Raw genomic sequence first — 13,851 nt, 5'->3', positions numbered from 1 at the left:
TGGTTACCCCATCCACACTGTTAGCTTGTCAGATGTCTGCTTGCATCTTTAAAAGACACTGTCTAACACAGCCTGTGGCTCTCTTCAGTTTCTCCCCAAAACATATTTCCTGTGTATTTATTCTGTCACTCTCAGAAACTTCCCGTCTACAACGCTGGACTGTCTATCTACAAGACTGCACTGCTGGAACAGCATAGGTCTTCAACAGGTCCCCAGCTCACACAAACTATACTCCACCTACACATTAGCACTTTGAAAGATTATAAGCATTGAGGACATGCAAAAGTCTGCAACTCACTCACTTGGAGAACACTTCTTCAAATTCCTTCTCAGCCTTGGGCCCTATACCTTCCTGAAAGGCCAGCTCATAAACTACATGAGAACCGAGGCCATCGGATGAAGTACTCTGTTCTCAAAATAGTCAGGATAGATGCTTCTGTTTGACATGCAGCAAGCCCAGCAATAACAGACATCGAATAATCTGTTTTATCCTTCTTCCACTGAGAGTGAAGAGGTAAATTACTGTTACTGACCAAAGCAGAAACTGAAAAACTATTAGATATCTGGTCTAATCTTCTATATATGGGATTAAATACTTGAGTAACAAGACAAAATAATCCCAATAAAATTTAAACATGTTCCTAACATAGGCCAGAGGTAGAAATTCTAGTTGACACTTATCTGTAACATTTTTTATTCTTCTTGCAGCTCTTAGATACTATGCCCTAATTTTTGTGACAGGAAGTTTCTCTCTTGGACCAGGATGCCTGGCTGTGTGAAGTGTTAAGAACAGGATGATACACAAATGCACTTGCTCTCATGCAACAACTCGTTCTCCTATGAGAAGGATCCAATGACGCAGAAGTAAGATGATGCACTTTAGATGCAATAGCACAGCCCAGACTCCCTAACATTAAGACTATTTTGGAATTTGATTTCAGTGGTTTGAGTTTACTGTTTCTGTGAGATATGTCAGGATAAGTAAAACAATTCATGAATGGATAGACTCCCAAGAGATGAAGCTACTTTAACGGATACAGCAATTTGACTGACATTTTACTTAGCTTTATGGAAGGCCTAGGTTAGATTACTCCTAAGAGGACACTTACTGACTTCTAAGCAAAACAGACTATGCCGCAAAGACTAAGCAAAGCTCAACCTAAAGGACATCTTGTAGATCAAGAACTCCCATCTTCCTGTCTCCCTTTTCCACAATCTATCTGTGTGAAAAATAGCGCATCAAAAATAAGCCAAGAGATGCAAAACTCATAGCAGCATTCTCCAAGTCACCTCACTAAGATGGGGATAAGGAATGCCGATTTTTTATTGCTGGGAACAGACCAGATCTTATCTGCCTAGAATAGACTGCTTTAGAAAGGAAAGGGTATAGAACCTCCTTTGGAGCATCTGGTATTTTCCATCAGACACAGAACTCCAAAGTAGTGTTTTGAACCCATCTAGAAATATCCATATGTACTGGACTGTGGTTTAAGAACTACTGCTCTGCAGAAACATGGGTGGTGAGGAGCAGACAGTCTGGCAACAGCAGACTAGCCCTACGTTTCATAACACAATATGTAAGTCTCCAAACAGCAGATCTCACTAACAAAGTCAAAACTAATGTAGGTTAAGAATGTATGTGAAGATGGACCTCAAAACATCCCAAAGAGCAGATGGCAAAAGTGCAGCTAGGAATGCTCAGAACAAGTCATTGTGCCCAAAACACACAAAGCAGACTGGCATACGCACGTAGCACAGAGAGCATTGATCTCTGACCTACCTGTCCAAAATGTGCAGGGTATCCCAGCATGTGCATATACAGCAGCTTTGCCACATTTCTGCATCGGTATGTGTTATCTTCCTCTCGGAAGGATGACCGGATAGCAGCACATTCCTTTTGGATCATCTCACGCTCTTCTGCCTGGGTTCTTGCTGTCCGGATGGTCCGGATCAACTCCCGCAGTCTGATGGGGGCTGGCATCCTCTGGGAGAAGAGAGACATCTGTAAACCCTGTACTGTACCTAAAGGCTTCATAATAGTCTTATACTTTTGCATATTGTTTTTTCTTTCTCACTCAACAATTATATAAGTAGAATAATTAAGAAAATGCAGACTGCTTCAGTAGCATGGTTAAAAGTAAACTTCAAAACCAGAGGAATTCCTTGTACCTCACATTTGCTTTTCCAGAACATTAGAAACAGGAACTGCTATGCTCTGAGCTAGCTAACATGACTCCCCACCTGAAACAGGCAGAAACGGCACTCTGCAAGGTATGCTCTCATATTCATGTCATCTGCCTCTCCAGAAAAGTCAGGCTCCAAAGAGAGCTGACCCCAAAATCATGACAACTTGGGACAGAAATCCTTTACAAAAAGCAATGCTGTTTAATAACTTGTACAAGACTTCAGGCAAGTGTTTCAGATAGCCACACTTCAAACATCCTGCAAACTTGTGCCATACAAACTTCTTTCTTTGAGGTGTGGAAGTCAGCAGAAAAAGCAGACAGAAGAGCCATCCTAGTTGTGTGGATATTTCAGAAAATCTTCTTTTAAAAATAAATAAATCAAGTTGACACCGTCCCTTTATTACACACCAAACAGAACAATCCTTTCTAAAACAAACAATTCTGTCACACTACTGTCTGGTGGCACTGGTATGAAAAGAGTGTGCAAGAAAAGTGTATTCTACGTGCACTCCACATAGTTTCACTTCACCAGATGGAACGCTCTGATGGAGCCATCTGACCTAGAGAGCAATTTAGTCTTCTGAGTATCCCTCAAGAGAAAACAGCTCTCAAACAAAACCCAAACTTTCGAATTATGTTCAACAACAGCTGAACTAATGCTCACCAAAGCAGACTTTTGACTTTCTAGGAGATCAGACTATGCGAGCATCTCTACAGTCTTCGTCCACGCTAGACTGTGAATATAATGAAGCCATTCTGACAACAGATAACGTCACACCAACTTGTAAAAAGTTGCCATGGCAGTCTGCTACAGGTTTTCACCTGGGCCACCATCCTCCCAAAACGGTGTTTGCCTAACAGTAAGACTGCTGAATGCAGCTCTATAGGTCTGGATTATAAATCTGGTCTCCCACAGAATTCATACACAACACTAAGTCTCTTCAGTGAAACCATGTAGACCCCTCATATTCCAGCTCCCCATGTTCATACCTAGAAAGTTTCAGTTTACAGAGACACAAAGCATTCAATTTTTAAAATGGAAGAGTACAGATGTTCTTACTGCATAAGGAAACTCTGCCCCAAAATGCTGACACACGTAGGATCAAGATTATTGGACATGTTAATCCTTAGTCTTCCCTTGCCTCTCCGTGTGGATTATAACACTTCCTCACATTACTGTGATATGAATAAATCAATGGTTATTATGCATCCAGATGCTGCACTAACAACCATCACAGAAATGGTCACGGGGAAGTAAGAAATCTGTCTCCAGAACAGTATTTGAACATGCAATAGATAAGGCTTTTGAATGTGGCAGTCACGTTCTTTTAACGCAGCTTGTAACGCTCCTACAACACAAAGATCCTCCTCACACAGCATCGTGTCTGCACGTGTATGGGGAAGCCTTGAGTTAGACGCAGTCTTCAAACCCTTAACGCAGACCTCTGCTCTTCAGCCAACAGTGCAAGCGATAGTGGTAGAACTGATCTTTCAGCAGCAAGACTGTGGGATCACGACAAACAACATGAAAACCCCGCAGAGCGTTAGGAGCAGTACACTGAGACACACCTACTGTAGAGTCTCCGGAGAGTTCAGATGCTGAAGTGCAAGTCTCAAAGGAGCATGTACAAATCATTTTTGCAAAAATCATTCGGCCAAATTGGAAGACTATTTTCACCAGTGCAACAAAACACACATCCTCAAAATAAAAGGACAAGTCCCCAGCACTCACACAGGAACTCAGCCAGAAGCATGAAGGTTCCAAAGCTTTTCAAATAAAAGGTAGTTTAATTCTATCAATTTCCTGCCACATCCCTCCTATCCACACATAATAAAATACTTTTCCCACCCTAAGAGAGCAAAATACTTTTCCAAACTCCTGCGTGGAACCAGCTGAAAGAGGTGGTTCCAGTCCTTCCGTTGTGCTGACGCTGGCATTCCTGGGACAGTGCACCGCGTGAGGCAACCTGCACATCTGAGAACCAGCTTGCTGCTTTCCTCCCAGGAGCCATCGTCTTCAGACACATCAGTTCAGCTTGTGCAGACACAAAGGTGGCAGCGAGAACATACAGCTCTGGGAGACCCGAGACGGAGTGGGAAAGAGGTGAAGCGCTCCCTCCAGCAGCAAGCCACGCTTACGCTATGGTTCTGCACCCTGGTTAAGTTGATCTAAAACTTGAATGTTCCTGAGAAGCCAGACAGTGGCTATCACAACTTAAACCCATGATTGACTTTTTTTATTTTAAAGAAATAATTCTTTGGAAACTTTTTGAAACACTAATACACAGTCTGCAAACAAAATGAAGTCTGGCAGCAACTTGCTTTGATACCACAAGTCCTTTTGCTCCCACTCTGTATTTGAAGGGTTTATAAACTGCTGAACACCGATATTTTCAGTCTGTGACTTGCACAATTGCCCTGCTTTGCTTGCCACGGGACCAAAACGCTCTGTAGGTATGCCCATAGCGGGCTTCAGTACGTGAAGTTTGGCCCTGGACAACAGACAGTAAAAGGACAGACTGCCTAAATAGGTTTAGTCGATGGGAAAACAGCACTGAACGAGTTATCGTATGTTCTAAGTGCAGCTTTTCATGAACATATATTTTGCATCCCTCACCAGTGCTTAGGCAGGACTTCCTACCTCACTGAGAACGCAGTAAAACCAAAACAAACACTGAAGCTTTAACATGATTTCACTCTAACCTCATCTAGTCAATGAACAAAATGAACAGTCTATATTTACAAATGCCCTTGCATAAATAAACTATCAGCGAGCTACACTGTAAAGATTATTTTTCCTCCGCACATCACAACCACGGGAAAGCAAGCAGAAACCAGCATTTGGGAAAGCAAAGAATTAAAGACAGACTCAATCAGATGACAGCCAAATTATGAGGCTACCTCCTGCTTTTGTCTAACTGTGTAACACACTAAGCAGCTACTACAGACCCAGCCCAATCTGAACTACCTCCTAAGAGCAACTGTATCTCACACACCTTCCTACCTGATAAGGACATAACAATTCAGAACTGCTCTGATGGAGGACAACGTGAAGGGCAAAAGACAAAGCTATGATTTATTTTCCAACATTCAGAACTTCCATCCTTGTGCTGCAACTCCACACTCAGTCTTTTTTTAACCAATATTAAATCATTCAGCTTTTTTAAAAATATACCTTTGAATTCTTCCCATTAAAAAAAAGTTTTGCACCCACCCATATAAAATAGTGTCTCCCCCTCACAAATCACTTCACATGCTTGTTCCCAGGGGCTTGAGCTCCTTTCTTGTGCACACACTGTTCTAGCATTTCGATGCACGTTGCATTAATTCCCGTGCAACCTATGAGGTTGGCTTTCCCACCCCTCCACAAGAAAGCGTTCTCTTACTACCAAGACATTTTTACATCAGGTATTTGATTCCTGCCTTCAGCAACTTTAAGATTCTTTTGCATGCTAATACACTGGAAATCTCATTTCTAAGTTTCAGACATTTCAAGCCAGTGTAAGCGGTAGGCATTGCGGGTGTGAAGAAGCTTTGGACACGGGAACACTTAAACTCAGACACATTCCAGAACAGATTAGCATTTACCTACTCTCAACTATTCCAAAGCCTATTAATGTGATACACCTTGGGTAATCCCTGCTGATTTTCTGTTAAGCACCACTGTTCACATGACACGATACGCATACACCCAAACAATTTAAGGAATATGGTGAGAGCTTTCTCACTAACCGACTGCACGGTCAAACATCTGCTGCCCTGTACTGATGCACTGCGGGGCAAAAGGGGAGACTGCAGAGAAGAGCAGCAGCCGTGCCAGGTAAGGCACAACACTGATCCAACCCAGCGTCCTGGCTCAGGATGGGAGGCAGCGGGCGTACAGAGGAACTAACAGAAAGTACGTCTCCTCGGTACCTTCGCTGCTTCCAAGGTTTGCTGCAACTCGCGGGACGTCCTGAGCCACAGAGAGTATCTTTCTGCACAGCACCTCTCCACACATCTATGGATTTATCTAATCACTTTTTGAAGTCATCCAACCTTTTTCCCATTCATACCCATGGTGACAATTTGCACAGTTTAACTATGAATTCCGTGAAAAATTATCTTCTGCTTTAAACCTGCTGTCTGACCAAGTCAGGAATCCTAAATTAAATTCTTACACCATGAAAAAGTAAATATTCATAACCTATTAATTGATTTTATCATTCTATGATTTCACAGCCTTTAATTGCATCTACCCCTGAGCCACCTCTCCTTCTAGGCAGTAGAGTCCCACTCTAATCTCTTCCTGTATGGAGCCATTGCACAATTCCTTCATATCGCTCTCTACCTCTCAGAATTCCACTTTTTTTTTAAAAAAAAAAAAATCAAACAAAAAGTAGACCTATAAAAAGTGTTCAAGCAATGGGTGCACCATGAGTTTACACAGATTTTTTTTTTTTTCTTTGCACTTATAAAGTTAAAAACGTTTAAACTCACTTTGCCTGTTTGGCTACTGTTGAGCTGACATTTTTTATAAAGATCCTACAGATAGCTCTAGGGCCTCTGGCTTAAGTGGCAACTTATTTAGAGCCTTTCACTGAGTATTTATCTTCACAGTAATTTCTTTTCAGCATAGGCATTGCTTTGCATTTATTGACAATGAATTCATTTTACCATCTTATTGCATACTTCCTTAGTATCACAAAATCCTTTCACAGCTTTCGGATGAAACTGCCGCCTCACTATTCACTCCTCTTCTCCAGGTCTCTTTATGGACACGCTTAACGGCACAGTTCCACAGAGTGCCTCTCAATAACCCCTTCCTATTACAAAGGCAGACAGATAGTTTCTATCATTGTCTGGCGACTTTTTTTTCTTCCTTAGCTAGTTATTAATTCACAATAAGATCTCCCTTGAAAAACTGCACTATAACGCAATAAAAACCTTTGGTTAGAGGCTCTGTCAAGATTTCTGAAAAATCCAACAATTTTATAATCCAGACAACCTTCACCCACTTACTAAGAACTTGTCAAGGACCATGCAGTTCCTGGGTCCTCTCCTGGAGCCCTTTTAAAAAGCTGGCATCACACAAACTACCACCCACCCTTGTTGTAAATAAAGTGTTGATTAAGGTAGTGATGTACTACATTTAAAAGTTGAACAATTTTGAGTTCCTTCAGAGATACTGGTGAACTTTAGTAATAAATTGCCAATAGAAAGTAATTTTACCTATTTGTTCCAAGTGTTCTTCTTGTGACATGTCAGTTTGAGAGTATTTCTCACAGATTTCAACATGAGAATCCCAGTGAGTTTTTCCATATAAAGTATTGATGTAAATAACATGGGTTGGTTTTTTTTTGCTATGGATTTGTTTTCTTTACACATTGCTTATCAGTCTGACTTCTAGCATATGTCTCTGCTATGTGTCATATTCCTATACTGGGCAACAAAAGAGTCCTATCCAGGCACGTGGTCTTCAGGTGTCACTGGAACACTTGGGGGGGGCAAAAAGCAGCATCTCATCCATGCTGAGTTACTGAGAAAATGAATTACAAACACCAACTGAGAAGAACAATAATGACAGGAAGGTAGCCTGAATCCAAGCCATCTGAGCAAACAAACCAGCTTTTGTACAGGTATCACAAGACTTCATAAAGTCATTCAGAATCTCAGTTTCACTCCCACCCCTCAAGAAAATTCCTTGAGCTTTCTGAGGTCCATGCATTTTCATACTCGGAAAGGTGACCCAATAAATCACCCACACCACTTCCCAGACAATCCCGTGTTCACCTGGATGACTCCTGCCCAGGGGCAGGCTGTAACTTAACCATTAAGCCCACAACGCTACAACTTGAAGCAGCATGACTGCAGGCCAGAAGCATGCATTTTGCAGACTTGGTGGAAAAACAGGCAGAACGGGTAGAGCGGAGGCAGTGAGATATTCCTACAGGACAGAAAACATTAATTCACACAAGATAGCAACCACTCCACATGATGTGGTTCAAACCAGTATACGCTCGCAGATGTACAGCTAAAGAAAAAACCACCCTACTAACTGAAAGGGAGAAGACCGCACTGGCTCCACTTTTCTTGTTCCTTTCTAGAGGAGATTAATAATGAGAGTTAAAACAAAAAGAATACTAAAGAAGTACAAAAGCAAAATATAAATAGAATTAAACAATTTAGAGCTCAGAAGAATTGAAACACTTAAGTGATCATCTAATTTTAACTACATAATTTGTCTTGAAATGAGACAGAATCTTGAAATTCACACTATGAACCCTGTGAAAGGTAAGAAAAGTCAGCTTCAGCTGACAACTACAAAGCTATCAAATCACAAACTGCCATGAAAAATTAAATTCTACAGACTTCTCTGTGTTACAGAACTGCATTTTATTGCACAAGATCACTAACAGAGAGAGGACAACCACACCATCTAGTAACAGCAGACCTGAAGTTTAACTTTAGCTGGCTAAATGCTGTTTAGAACTTCCTTCAAAGCAGCAGGTCTTGTTCTTCAGGGTTAGTTAACGTTTCTCACCAGTACAGGCACGTGTTTTTGTTCTTTGCATATTAACATAAATGACAAGGCAATTTTCAAAAGTAGTTACCTGTTTCCTCATTTTGTTTACAGCAGCCGTTTCCCTCTGCCACGGCTTTGCTAACTGCAAGCTCTAGAAATCGGGGATCATCCCCGAGTACCTGGAGAGAGCCTACCAGTTAATATTTACAGTATGGTAGGGTTGAACACGCAATGCTCCCACCTCACGAGGTCGTTTCCCTCTTCTCATTTTGAAGGCCTTGCTCATTAGAGTAACCTACTATCAAGATCAAAGCTTCTGAAAGAGTTAGATATCCAGCTCGGATTAGTTCCAATGGTATAGGTGGCAGGTGGCCAAGTTCCTTTAACAAAAGAATTCCATTTTTTTTTCCTAGTCTCTGGATTGCATGAAAGGTGTTAGCTCAGTGATCCTCCTCCCTCTGCTATTCATTAATTCTTCCCTCGAAGCAACAAAAAAAAAAGCATTCTTTTTTATGCAATTCATTCCTAGTAAACTATGCAAAAGTGAAAAAAATTAATCAACAAAAATCGTAATGTATTAAAAACATTTTGTTTTCATCTAAGTTATGCTTCTAAATCACTATTTTATCCCCTTTTATAGTCTTTTACTAGTTAAGCTTGTCACGTTTCAAAGTTAAAGATTTTATTCAACATGCCATTATGCCAAAAATATTTAAGTATAAAATCTTACTAAAAGTCTTTCTTAGAATACAATCATATTCAAATATGATTGTTCACCAAATAACCTTTTATATTTACAAGAAGCACCTAATATTACCAAAACCTACGTGTAAAATGCTCAAGTTCTTCAGCCAAGTTATACTACTCCACCAGGAACTGCAGTGTAAAGACAAGAGCATTTACTATCCTTAAACGTGTGATTGAGTTGAGATCCTTCCCTCTGGAAACTATTCAGAAATGTTAGCTTATGTCTAAAAAAAAAAATGCTCGATAAATTAGTGAAATTTTAAAAAAAAGTTGTTTAACAACTTGTTTAGGACAAATTATCAGACATGTTTTAAAATTCCGCTATTATTTAGCCTTGAATTCTGGAAACATTAAGACACAAAACCCATCAATGCTCATGGAATTATTCACAGAAGGGCTTTACTCTTTGGGGAAACTGTCTGAATTTTCAATTCAAGATACACACCCAGTTATGGCTTTTCCTGTAAATAGTATTTCTGAACTTGGTTCATCCCAGAACGCAACCCAAGGCTGAAGCAGCACGCACTTTCAAACACGTCCGAAATACACAACTCCAGTCGCTCCACCCCAACGCACCCATAAGTAATCACATTCCTCAAGCAAAAACAGCTTTTGGGAAGTTACACAATTAAAGCCTGACCCAACTCCCAACTGAAATCAGCAGCAGAACGCCCCTACTTGCTTCAGTATAACTGAGTCAAGCCTCCTGTACACAAAAGCAGAAGATACGTCTGGCCTACGTGAAAGGAATAACTGCAATGGTTAACTACAAAACGCTGATGGCCTCAACTCAGTGGGCCTCACACTGCTATCAGACACTTAAAAAAAAAAGAGTAATATTGGCAGTAAAACCAGAAATATACACCACAAATAGAGATGAAGCTGTGAACAAAAGCAGAGGTATTGGCATATAGTCCAGTATTATCAATATTTATGCAGAAAACAGTAAACACCTCCCCAAGGAGCACCACCATCATCAAGGAGGGCAAAGAAGGGCAAAGGAAACACAAAAGAGTTGAGAGAAAAAGCAACCAACCATACAACATCCCAAGTGGAAAAACAATCTCTCTTGAGAAAAAGTTATTTAATACAACAGAGAACTAGAAAGTAACTAACATCAGAAAATCAGAAAGAAATTAAGGCAGCAGGAGGCTTCAAAAGACAGTATGATAATAAAAGGCTTTGCATTATACAAAGACAGCGGGGTGGGAGGGAAGGTCAAGGAAGGAAAAAATGCCCCCAAACAAGAGCTAAAAAATAGTCTCAGAAGAAGTGATGGTCCTATTTCCAGTTACATTCAAAAAACAAGAAATGTAGCACAAGAGTATTCAAGAGGCAAGGCACCCTGCGGTTCAGAAGCCGAGAGGAGGAGAGACAGGACAGTGGCAGAGGAGGTGACCCTGTCCCTACAGACCTTCAGCTCGCACAGGGCCTGCCAGCTCGCCCACCCAGCGCAGCTCTGCCTCTCTTTTCTTTGCTTCCCGTGGCTGGAGCCCAACAACAGAATTCAGCGAGACCAGGTAAGCACTTTTGATGAGGTTCCCGCTCCTGCACGACAGCACGTACACACCAAACCAAACTACTCCTGAACTGGCTGCAAAAGACGCGCTGAGCTTTCAACCGTTACAAATATTAACTTCAACATCGGCCAAAGAAGAAAATAGGTATTTCCCTTTTCTTAGAAGCTAACGAATGAAGCACTGGAAGAAGAGTTAGCACATCTACTAGCTGATCAGCGTGACAGGTGAGATCGGAATTCCAGATTTCCTGGCTTCTGTTTCTACACTTCAATCACCGCTGACCTACATTACCTTTGTATTTCTCACCTGCTTCTAGTTTCCTAACTATTTTGATCTGTAAGGTTATCTGGTTACTTTACTTCCTGTTCACGCCCCTGTAGAGTTTAAATTGAAAAAAAAATAGCTACTACTTTGTGACCAAATACCTGACACCTTTCTTTACCTTCATTAATACCAGATGAAAGACGAGATGCTGCATTCTTACGTTCATTAATATAAACTTTACAATACACCAGGTAAGTTCAGCTATGCCCTAAGAAGTTCTCATCTTAGATTTTACCTATAGTATCTTTGCCAAACAGCAGATAAAGGCTAATACTACTACTCACGGTATTAGCAGATTCACTTGTACTCACGTTACCTTAACTCTGTTCTTTGAGTTACAGCCTCATCATATATTCCCTTCTTAAGTCCAAACCTCTCATCCAATGAAGCAATACTGCTACCAAGGCAGACCAGACCCATTTCCCCAGAGAACAGCTGAGTATCATCTAGAACAGTTTAACACCACTTTCAGTCAGAAGAGTTTGCCCTGTTATTAAAAAATACAAAGAAATCAAACAACCCATCTCCTGAAGTTACATACACTGCCGACTCAAAAATAAAACCAAATATCCACAGTAAAGAGGCACAAGAAGCTTCACTGAATGCCATCAACTTTAGAAGCAGTTAAGACTTTTATGAGCCCTTACACTTTGAAAGGCAACTTTCCAAATCTGAACTGCATTAACCAGTGCTGTCTGTCTGCATGCGTAAGAACAGACAACGTCAGCTCCTTGGCTGCTGTTGACAACTTTTTTACACTATTGCCTGACAAACCATTGATCTCATGTTAGTTTACAACGATGCCAATGCAAAACTCTGTATGCAAACGAACTATCAAGAATCAGAACATTTTTGTATCCCTTACTCTCTGGCCAGGACACTGCAACAAAGGTACCGCAGGAGCCCTCCACTCCTATCACACCACCTTTAGGAAAACAATCAGATCAGCAGTCACAGGAACAACAACAACAAAAAAACCCAAAACATAAGGAAGAAAATGCTTTTTTATAAAAAAAGGAGGAAGTCTGAAAGTTATCTTACACACTGGAGACAGAAAAGCTGGATCACTTCACAAAACACTTACCCCAGACTTTCCCCTTCCCAACTCACAGGAATTTAAATACTTTCTCCTCCTTCTCCCACCATGGAAGAATCGAGTGGTTCACAGTGAACCCCTCAGAAAACACACAGTATCTCTTGCCTTTGCTGAGCTCTCAGGTACCCAGTAAAGTTTTCAAACCCTGTGCCAAACATCAGAGTACACATGAGTAGGCAAAAGAAAGTATTTGGCAATAGAACGGGACATGCAAATAAACAAAGGAAAAAATAACAAGTGGAGTTTAGAGAAGGGAGGGGGGACAGGCACACAGAAAACAGCTGTGCACAGTCACACAGAAACAACACAAAAGTCTCTGCCATTTTAAATGTAAGATACCAGGGGTACTATGCAGGGGAAAACAGACATATATTTTGCCTTTTTTAAGGCAATATGGGCCAAATACACCTCGTCATCACGTCCATGAAATGTCACTCTTCCAAAGGCGTTCGCTGGGATTCCACACCGTTCCACTAACATTGCAAGGTTCAGAAACTAAAATACATCACTAAGCATTTTTAAGCATCATTTACAATGTAATGAAAACACACACCTGTTCTGTCTACAAACTTTAAAAACAATGCTTACTATGAGGAAACTTATAATTTGTCATGAAAGAAGAGAGAGAACTTGACCAGCCTTGAAGAAGGGACCTGAAACTGTCTTTACAGATCGATTCCACCACTAACACAAACCCACACCTGCAGTTTATTGCAGCTGCCTTTGGCCAGAAATCACAACGTTTTCGCTTCCATTAAAACCCACGCAACAGTAACACACCAGGCGAACGCCGTAACCCCAGAGGCGCCCGCGGTACCGCTCCGCGGAGCCCAGCGGCACCGGCCGCGGACGCCAGCCAAGGGACGGGCGCCGGCGTCCCAGCTGCTGCCCGGAGGCCGCGGGCCGCCGGCGCGACACCCTGCGCGGACAGGGCTCCCGCTCCGAAACCGCTGTGCGGGATCCCCCGAGTGCCGGCAGCGGCGGGCGAGGGGAGCAGCGAGGATCCTGCCAGCACGGCCTGTGCGGCAGCGGGCCAGCCCGGGAGCGCGGGGCAGAGTCCGGGCCGGGCCCGGGCCCGGGCGGAGGGCGCAGGCCGCGGCCGGTGCGGGCGGGCGGCCCGCGAGAGGCGGGGGCCGCAGGAGGGCACCGGGCGGCCCCCGCCGGCAGCAAAGCCAGCGGCACCATCGCGGGGCCGCAGCCCCGCCGCGGAGCCCGGCGGCGGGCAGAGGCAGCGAAGGCACGCGGGGGGCCCAGGCGGTCAGAACCTCGCGGGCCGCGGCAGCGGAGACCCAGCCCGGCCGGCGGCGCAGGGAGGGGAGCGGGCGGGCAGCGGGCGCGGAGGTGGGCTGGGGCTGCGGGCGGCGGGCGCCGCGGCCACACTCACCGGGCCGGTCCCTGCAGCGGAGGAAGCGGCAGCGGCCGGAGCCAGGCATTCAAAATGGCGGCGGCGCGGCCGCAGCACCCCCACCGCAG

General features: G+C 43.0%; 1 protein-coding gene across 1 annotated transcript in view; it reads right to left on the bottom strand.

Annotated features, from left to right (window-relative positions):
• Positions 1-13,851, bottom strand: part of AP1G1 (adaptor related protein complex 1 subunit gamma 1) — a 44,185-nt gene extending 30,334 nt beyond the window's left edge. The window contains exons 1-2 of the mRNA XM_068411154.1: positions 13,763-13,851; positions 1,781-1,984 (exon numbers count right to left, since the gene is read on the bottom strand). Coding sequence (XP_068267255.1) covers positions 1,781-1,981 — 201 coding nt within the window. The 5' untranslated portion in view covers positions 1,982-1,984; positions 13,763-13,851. The remainder of the gene's footprint in view (positions 1-1,780; positions 1,985-13,762) is intronic.

This window comes from Nyctibius grandis, chromosome 12 (genome assembly GCF_013368605.1).
Source record: "Nyctibius grandis isolate bNycGra1 chromosome 12, bNycGra1.pri, whole genome shotgun sequence".
Taxonomy (NCBI): Eukaryota; Metazoa; Chordata; class Aves; order Nyctibiiformes; family Nyctibiidae; genus Nyctibius; species Nyctibius grandis.
Note: the sequence above shows the minus strand (reverse complement) of the source record. Positions and strands in the feature narration are given on the sequence as shown.